Source organism: Zingiber officinale, chromosome 10A (genome assembly GCF_018446385.1).
Source record: "Zingiber officinale cultivar Zhangliang chromosome 10A, Zo_v1.1, whole genome shotgun sequence".
Classification (NCBI taxonomy): Eukaryota; Viridiplantae; Streptophyta; class Magnoliopsida; order Zingiberales; family Zingiberaceae; genus Zingiber; species Zingiber officinale.
The window spans coordinates 49,427,255-49,436,345 of NC_056004.1; the positions used below are offsets into that span (position 1 = coordinate 49,427,255).

The 9,091-nt window shown below is 37.6% G+C and overlaps 2 protein-coding genes across 4 annotated transcripts; one reads left to right on the forward strand and one right to left on the reverse strand.

The window, feature by feature from the left end:
* Positions 1 to 2,547: 2,547 nt before the first annotated feature.
* On the forward strand, positions 2,548 to 4,370 carry LOC122028124 (putative F-box protein At1g23770). Its single transcript, XM_042587136.1, has one exon. It carries the CDS (start codon positions 2,599 to 2,601, stop codon positions 4,120 to 4,122), a length of 1,524 nt encoding a protein of 507 aa, XP_042443070.1. The 5' UTR covers positions 2,548 to 2,598; the 3' UTR covers positions 4,123 to 4,370.
* A 992-nt stretch (positions 4,371 to 5,362) lies between these two features.
* LOC122026076 (inositol-tetrakisphosphate 1-kinase 3-like) lies at positions 5,363 to 8,861 on the reverse strand. Of its 3 annotated transcripts, none has more exons than XM_042584710.1 (10): positions 8,329 to 8,861; positions 7,977 to 8,058; positions 7,702 to 7,734; positions 7,245 to 7,365; positions 6,926 to 7,018; positions 6,688 to 6,807; positions 6,431 to 6,607; positions 6,288 to 6,343; positions 6,113 to 6,197; positions 5,363 to 5,658 (listed from the first exon to the last, which is right to left on the reverse strand). In XM_042584710.1, exons 1-10 carry the CDS (start codon positions 8,502 to 8,504, stop codon positions 5,510 to 5,512), a joined length of 1,092 nt encoding a protein of 363 aa, XP_042440644.1. In that variant the 5' UTR covers positions 8,505 to 8,861; the 3' UTR covers positions 5,363 to 5,509. The 3 variants fall into 3 exon arrangements, with proteins under 3 accessions (XP_042440644.1, XP_042440646.1, XP_042440645.1); XM_042584712.1 differs by having other exon boundaries at positions 7,245 to 7,357; positions 8,329 to 8,344; XM_042584711.1 differs by lacking the exon at positions 8,329 to 8,861 and having other exon boundaries at positions 7,245 to 7,357; positions 7,977 to 8,317.
* Positions 8,862 to 9,091: the final 230 nt, after the last annotated feature.

The following is a 9,091-nucleotide window of genomic DNA, read 5'->3' on the forward strand; positions in this document are numbered from 1 at the left end:
AAAAGCGACTCTTTGAAGAAATTGAAGCTCCCTCCCTCTATGTCACCACGTCCACAGTTTCGAAGCCCTAGTGCACAAAATATCAATCTCTTCTATTGTAGTTGCTCATTTCGTCATTAAAAGCAAATCTTGTATTACATAAATCCATTTATTTCGTTCTCACCCTACTTTCTTGACTACTAGCTTATCAAAAATATCATTTCAACCTCAAAAAAAAAATACTAGAGTTTAGGTACTATTTTAAAAAATAATTAAGATAAAGGATCATAGTCAGAAATGAAAAATAGAAAAAAAAAAAAAAAAGGTAAGAAAGAAAAAAAATGACCCTCCCTAAAAAAAAACACACACACAAACCTACTTTACAACCATGATCCACGCGGCCTGGCTACAAATTCACAATCAGGTCAACATTGCAAATTGTGGCTAATTTGCAGTCGTGATTCATAACCAGCCTGTGATAGCGACTATCGCTCGCACACAATCTACAATTGATAATTTGTGGCCAAGCAACAAGTTTATTATGATCATCGATTGGTGGTTAGGCTATGACCGCGACTCATGATCAAGTTTGAGTTCGTGAGCTTGCCAACGGTGTTAGATCCCCGAGTCCATCAGAGTTTGTCATGAGAGTTTCACAAGAGAAATGAAAGCTTTTGATTTTGTATGAATAAGAAAATATTTTTATATTGATCTGGATTTAGCATTATCCCAAGATAGGAAGTTGTCTCAATAAAAAAAAAAATGTGGAATCGCCACATGCCCCATAGAGCCGGTCTCACAAAGGAATTGTCTCAATAAAATGTGGAACCGCCACATCAGCAGCCCCCCTAGAGCCGATCCCACGGATATGGAGGGAGGTAAATGCAGGTACACAGGTGGAAAGTGTATGGCGGAGACGTTAACCCCAGGCAGTGACACCCCGAGGATCAACCCCTGAACCTTTCAACCACAGAACCATGCACTCCCTATCTATACTAAAAGGAATTATCTCAATACTCATAGAATTGATGATCCATCATTGAATTTATAGAATTGATGGTCCATCATTGAATTTGTTCATCAATCTTTTATCTATTTATTATTATTAATTAATTCTATTTAATTGGTCTCATTCATAGAAGTTTTCTATTCGCTATTAAAATAATGATCCTCCTGTCTAATATTTTTAGTTCAATCATCTATTAAAAAAATTTTATTTATTAATTTATTAAAGTTAAAACTCGGTGTAAAAAATTAAAAAAATAATCTATGTTGCATCATTATCATGGGACAACCAAGATAACAAGCTGTCTCAAGACTCTTATAATTCATGGCCCATCTCTGAATTTGTTCGCTTATTTTTTATTTATTTATTTATTTATTATTATTATTATTATTATTATTATTATTATTATTATTAGACATAGAATTAAGATGGAAAGAAATGGGAGAAAAAAAGGGGATTCCAAATGTATAGATTCTAAAGGTATTCAAAGATGCTGCTTTGCCATAAGAAGAGATGCAGAAAAAGGTAGTTGAAAATAATCAAATACTAATATAAGTTTAGAAATAAAATAAAAATATCTTATTGATTAGATTACCTTATTGAAGCCCATCTAGGGAAGGCAATCTCCGACATAAATTACCTTAAAACGGTAAGCTTTATAGCCCTGAAAATATTAAGAAAGATATATATATTTATATATTCAAGAATATTCTAAATATATAACGCAGTGGTAAAGTGGCGGGACTTGTTCTCATATAACGATGATTCTAATTTGATGTTGGATATTTTTGAACGTCCATGGAGTTTATTAGTAATAGCGTTGGGAGTCTTCATCTATGTGTTTTATTTTTTTATTTTTTATTTTTTTTTGAGAATATAAAGTTTATAGACCGTCCACTTATAGAATTCTCTTCTGCATGATATCCATCCATATTGTTTGAATTTATTTGATAGGCATTCATGGGATCGACCGTCCACTTATAGAATACCTAAATTATATATAAAAATGTTTAATGTAAAAAAGTTATATAATAATTTGGAAAACTCAAATCCTTAAAATTTTGACTTATTTTTTTAGACAACTAATCTTAAGAAATAGAGCGGTCGGGCCAATCCGTGACGAGACGGGCCAACCCGTGGCGAGACGAACCAACCCGTTAATATGGCGGATTAGAAAATTTCCAACCCAACCCAATCCAAGGTGTGTTGCGGATTTAGCGGATCAACCCGCGAGACCATTAATTTTTTTTAAAAAAATTAAAAAAATATTTCATATCTTTAACATTTTATTTGAAAGATTTCATCAATTAAATATATCCACAAATATGTATTTTAAATATAAATGTACACAAACAAATACTTATGTTAGATGAACAATACCATTTTTATTTCAAAATTATAACAAAAAAAGATAATAAAATGACATAAAACTTAGGGTCAATCTAAACCCATCGTGGGTCGACCTGTGCGAGTCACGGGCCTAGATAGATCGGCCCACGGAGGGCTTACTGATAAAATTTGAACCTAATTTGCTAAATTGTTTGACCGGATGAGCCCACCCGAATAGGCGTTTCTTTCTCGCCAAACCAAGCCAAGCTCCAATCGAAGAAAGCATGAAGCTTCGGATCCGCTCCATGGCGACGAAGGAGACCCTGAGGATCGAAGCCCCCGATCCCTGCTCCATCAACCATCTCAAAACCCTCGTAGCTCGCGCCCTCTCCACCGCCGCCTCGACTTCCTCGATCTTGCCGGAGTCAGTTCGCCTCTCCCTCAACCGCAAGGACGAACTTTTCGCCTCATCGGACCAGGACTCCCTTCAAGCTATCGGGCTCACTTCTGGAGACCTCATTTACTTCTCGATTGCCTCCGACTCCCAAACACTAGCCCCGTCCGCGTCCTCCCGCCCCTCTCCAATGGGAATATCGAATCTTCATCCGGTTTCACTGATGGATAATCTCGGGGATGACGGTGGTGCATCGGTAAGCCTTCGATCTGTGAATCTAGCTCTATTGTCTTCCCCCGTCCATGCTTCGAAGGTAAATGCAGATAGCTCGAGTATTGGGCAAGTTTTGGTTCCAGATAATTCCACCGCCATAGCCACAGAGCCGATTGTATCTCGACAAGAGGAAATAATTCAAGAAGATGACAAAATGGAGGTAGACGTAGAGCACATGATAACGGGGAAGTCTTTCTCGGTTCCTTGTTTTCTTGAGAGGGTTATGGAAGCGGAGAAGGGGGAGGCTGAGGGCATTTTGGGGCGGCTTGTGATCACCATCCAAGCTGTTTTTCTTGAGTCAGGCTTCGTAGTTAATGATGGTGGAAGTGGCTATGGATCTCGATTGCCTGAAGGATGGTCATCAAAAGCTTCTAACTTTTCGATTCATTACACTCTTCCTGAACTCACAGGAGCCCGTGATGGAAGGAACGCCAAGACAGCCATATTGAGGTTCTCTGTGATAGGGAATTATGCCACGGTTTATGGATTCCTGAGTGGAGCTCATCCGGATGTTTACCGAGTCTGTTTTGATCTGCCAAAGTTGGCACCTATATTGTCCTCATCATTTGATTCCCTCAGCGGATCTGAAGAAATAGAGATTTTTGAACTGTGGAAGGTTGTCAAGGATATGCTCTCGTTGCCTCTTCTCATTGATCTCTGTCAAAAGAATGGATTGCAATCGCCAGCTTGCTTTATGCTCCTTCCTACAGATCTTAAGATCATGATTTTCGAGTTCCTTTCAGGCATCGATGTTTCTAAGGTTGGCTGCACTTGTTCAGAGTTGAGGTATCTATCATCAAATAACGATCTTTGGAAGAAGAAGTTTCTTGAGGAATTTGGGGATGTTAATGAAAGGTTACTTATAGGAAGAAGCTGGAAAGATAAATATGCAAATTACTGGGTGAGAAAAAAGAATGCTGACAAGAGGACTGAAAGGAACATATTTACTATGCCGAATATGCGGTTTGTCGCATTTATTCCACACAGATTTCCGATGATAGGGGGATATTATGACTGGTTCCCCCAAATTGGCAGTATGGTTACAGGTGGTCCGAGATTGGGATTTGCACGTCTTCGGGGTCGAAGGAACTTCTCCCCTAATTGCAACCTCGGAGGCAATGAGCCAGGGTTCCTTGGGTAAAATGCTTTCATCTTAGTAGTTATTCAATAAGCCAATACATTGCATAGTTTTTCCCCTCTTCTTATTCATAGATTCTTTCAGTGGTTCATTCTGTTCATGAGTTTGCTAGGGAAATAGCTGCTTTTGCATGTATAGCATATCAACTGAACTCAGTTTCTGATTTGTCTTTCCATCAACAGTGTTTTATATACAAGTCATGTTTTGGAAATGCAATATGCAATATGGCACTGAGCATTCTGTTCTTTAAATTCATGCGGTGTAGTCTTTGACTATTTTCCAACTATAGGTTTTAAATGCCTTGAAAGTAAATTGATTTTTGCCTAGATAGAGGTTGTTTTGTAAGTGCAATGTATTATTTTCTCCTAAATTAGATTCTCAATAAATGATTGGTAGTGAGAAATGTTGAAGTATCAACAAAATATAGAACCCATTTGTCCTCCAAATAGGCAAAAACCACTTTATTGTTCATTAAGGATATTAGCAAATTATGCCTCTTACTCCATAGATAATTTAAGAAATGACTTCCATTTGATAATTAGTCGATGATTCGTTTTGTTGGAGATGATCGTTTAGATTTTCCATCATTTTCATCTGGTTACACATCGTCCTATCTGATGAACACTGTATCACCTATTCTAAAGAGCTCAAGTACTAACCTCTTTCTGGAGCCTAGAAATATTTCTCTTCACTCCCCGTTTCCTCGCTTCCCCCTCCTCCCTCCTCTCCTTCAAGAGTAGACATAGCCTTATATTGAAGAAAATGGAACAATTAAGGAACTTTTTCCTAGCTTCCCCTTTATCTTTCCGTAAGTAAAATAAAACCGACAATGCTTGGTTTATGGAAATAACTATACTATACATATTCTCACAAAATAAATACTTAATTTGATTGCAAAAATTAATTTAGGATATCAGTTTCTCGTGGAAGAATGACTTTTTCTTTATAAATAATAGTTATTTTTTATTCATTCCATTCATCAAATATATAAGTGTTTAAGCATTCAAAAGTTTATATTATGATGTGAACTAGGCAGGCAACAACTTAATTAAGTAGACCCAGCACGTTGAGTAGGCTGATTAAGCTAAACGAGCTAGATGGTTCGTGACAAACAAGATGATCACATTGGATGAACCTATCAAGCAGGTTGGTCTGAATGGACCAATCAAATTGGTTGGGCTAAGCGGGTTGAATGAGTTAATTCCATTTGACAAAGCCATTACTCTAGGTTTGCAAACTATAATTTTCTTACCAAAAATATCAACGCCCACGCCATTATTTAGAAAAATAAACAAAGAAACGCCAATAAATAAATAAAAAATAAATAAAACCAAGACAAACGTAAAGCTTTAGATTTATGACTTGAAATGTATTCTCGAGCCATTTGCATTTAGAAGCTGGACGCAATTTCGTCAGTTTTGGGATTTGGTCGAGACGTTCGACTGCTACTAAGTCGCCTTCTATTTCTATACTTGCTCTGTCCAATGCCGAGAAGAAAATCGGTAAATATGTGCTCATATTCTGGCATTTTACTGTAACCTGCAACCATATAAGTAACTTGTCTCAGGAGAAACACAAGCAAGACTAGTTATATAAACACCTATCATGCGATCAACAATGAAGACCAATTGAATTCAAAACTATAGAGGAAACTCCAAATGGACTAGTGACCAAAAGTGAGAATTATTTGAATAAGTTGGTGCGAGAAGAAACAATTTTCCTGCGCAAATGCAGTTCTATGAACTGTTAAAGCATGGCACAATTTGCATAACGTGGAAAAATGAGATGCTTTAGTTACTAACTAATAATGCAGTATTTAGGATTTAGGATTTAGGGTTTAGGAAAATACTTAGCTGCCATGTTCAGTCATATAACATGGTTTGACTCCATACGGTAAAGATATCTAAGCCATGTTCAGTAATAAACATTGACTCCATATGGTAAAAATACCTAAATGAATGAGAAAGACCAAAACATACATGTGCCCACTTACCAGGAAAGTAGTTGATATCTATAACATAAAACCTGTCCCTTGTTCCGCGCTCTCTGATTATGTCTATGTTGAACAATCGAAGGCCCTATACGTGATAAACACGAGACAAGATTATATTATGCTAGCCTACAAAACATTATTCGGTACAATACGACACCAGTAGAATCCAACTGACCAGTCGATTACGGAGCTCCTTGGCAAGTTTCTCAAGCAATGGCCTTGGAGGGAGTTCTAGATCGATTATAAAGTTCAAATCAGTGACAAACTACTGCCGAATATCATTATACATAGAGACCACACGAATTGCACAGCTCCTACCAGCAATACTAGGGTCTAAATCGGCATCATCTGCAGATGCTGCTGCACATGAAACTCTAGGAAACCGAAAAGCGCCTTTATTGCTTAACTGTTCCCGCTTATCGACATCGGGAAGGGAAAATCGACGAACAACTTTTACTGCCTCTCCAACAATATAGACCTTGAAGAGAATACCACCTTTGAAACGGTGAGGAAAATGTTTTAGAAGGAATATATGCAGAGACTAACTAGTCAGATAACATCCAAAAATCACATACCATGATTAATGAATTCTTGAAGAACCAAGGGTGGATCAAGCATTGACAATGAACACTCATCATAGGCAAGTGATAACTCATGAGACTTAGCACTGCCATCCACCAGTAATGGTTTAACAACTGCATGCATAATTAAAAGAATTATGAGTTGATCACAGACATAACTCTCTTAGAACATGATATGCGATATTTTGATTCAAAAATTGGAAGGCAACAAGATGTTGAAGGAGGGCATTACCTAATGGCAGACCAAGCCTAGCTTTGCTAACAGCTTCAGGGATTGATGATGGTTCTTTGCTAATAACTAGTTGCTTTGGAACGCCAACTTTACCTAGAAAAGAATTGAAAATTTCGACTCGGTATCGATTATAATTGTTCCAAACTAGAAGCAAAAGCAATAAATAAAAAAATATTTGATGCCTACTAAAAGTTAGCAAAGAGAATCTCAAAATCCTCAAAAATTCTCTAGTCAAGTGATATATTGCACACTAATTTCTTTAACAAATGAAGTTTGGATGAAACAAACTAAGGGTAGAAGCAAAACTAAAACAAATTACCATAGCTGTCCGACAAGTTTAAATCGACTACGACCTGAAGCATTGATTGTCGATTATGAAGGTGTTGTATGGAAATTGGGGGATCAAGAACAGTAACTCCTGGATTCTCTTCCCTATAATCCTTCAAAAAAAATAAGGAAAAGAGGGTAAAGACATGAAAAGAGAGAGAGAGAAAAAAAATCCCAAGTCATGCATATTTAAATGCAACCTCAAGAGACATCGAAAACTAAGAGAATGGACAAAGATGTATGAAATCTTGACACTTATCCTATCAACAATCATGAAATTAGAAATCACAGTACAGAATAGCTCAAAGTACCGTATTCTAGATCTCTCATTAGCAATCCATATATTACTCTGAACTATTATCATTCAGATTGGTTAAATGAGCACAATTTAGATGATGAACTATCCGGATCGGCTAAAGAGGGAAGAATGAAGACTTTTATTTATTTACCTCCAGGACATGTTGCCACTCTTTTCCAGTGAACTGCAAAAAAAAAAAAAAAAATTATAGATTGATAAGAAAAGTTGGATGAATGCATTTCCTCAAGGATCGTAAAAAGTGCCAGTAAGAGGAATTCTTAAAAGGAAAATGCCTACAGTCTGTTGCCTGTTTTCATAATAAGGATCTTTCATCTATCTACCAAAGTTTAGTGCTAGCCTTGATCATTCTTAGGCTAATTTTTCTGAGTGATTAAATGAAAGATCATCAAGTTTTGGACTACTGACCTTGTGAAGAACAATGTCAAAAGGACCTTGATCCAGAAGAGACCGGCTCTGATCAATTGCCACAAATATAATCCCTTTCTTCCTGCATGTCTCAATATATGAACATTGAAATGGAAGCGACTTGCAAATCCGATGCAATAAAAATTAATTAGTCTCATCAAAAAGTCAGCAGCATAGCATAGATCAGGGACAAATCAGATTGTAAACAATGAACTAAACCGTTAGCAATGTAATTAATTAATGTCTAACAGAAGAAAACTTGAAAAGAAAAAAAAAATCTGATCGAACATTTCGAAAAGGTTAAGAACAGCCATATGGCAGAAAGAAGTAAAACAAGGCAAATAAGGTTCACCTAGCCAATCTTTCGAGCTTCGGCTGGAAGAAGCTCTTCACTTTTTTGGACGTCAGGGCGTACCCGACGATGAGCCTCTTCTGCGGCGGCGGACGAGGTAATGACATCAGGTGCACCTGCTCGTTCTCCTTGTCCTCGTCACTCCACGGGACGGGGATTTCCAGGTCGAACCTCATTCTCCGGCCGGCGTAAACAAAAGCCGGAGTTTGGAATGAGGGGACGAGAAGCGAGAGCAGGGAGAGGGGGAGGAGATAATTGTTAGGCTTGCGAGCCGGGTATTTGTAGAAAACAGTCAGTCAAACAAGTAGCTGCAATCTCCCAGACGCCACACAGATTCTGAAACTAGAGGACAGTGCACAGGCTCTAATTCTGAAACTCTATTCAAACGAGATATGGAATTTGCTCACGGCTCCTCCAACTCAAACATCAGTGGCCTTGTGTGATCAAACATCAGGAGCGACAAGTCTAAAACCATAATGAATGAATTCTACTCCCTTGGTAGAAAATATCAGTGCACAGGAATTCCAACTTGCAACAGCAACCATAGATAAACCCTCTCTCTCTACCCATCAATACAATGTGGCAAATACAAGCATCATATACTGATGTAGAAACAAGCCATGATTCAGGAAAAAAGTGTGGCTGTGCCTCCCTGCGAAATATATTAATTCTACAAATTTAAAAAGCTTGTATTTAATTTTAAGCCCGTGCAAATTATGGTCCGAAACATATGGAGCAATATGATTGATCGAATTGGAGGTAG

What these genes read in the sequence shown, in the direction of transcription:
- LOC122028124 (XM_042587136.1), top strand. Translation starts at nt 2,599, where the DNA reads ATGAAGCTTCGGATCCGCTCCATGGCGACGAAGGAGACCCTGAGGATC.
- LOC122026076 (XM_042584710.1), bottom strand. Translation starts at nt 8,504, where the DNA reads ATGAGGTTCGACCTGGAAATCCCCGTCCCGTGGAGTGACGAGGACAAG. An exon ending in AAGCTCGAAAGATTGGCTAG is followed by an intron (nt 8,059 to 8,328) that starts GTGAACCTTATT and finishes TGAGACATGCAG; the next exon opens with GAAGAAAGGGATTATATTTG. An exon ending in AGTGGCAACATGTCCTGGAG is followed by an intron (nt 7,366 to 7,701) that starts GTAAATAAATAA and finishes TTTTTTTTGAAG; the next exon opens with GATTATAGGGAAGAGAATCC.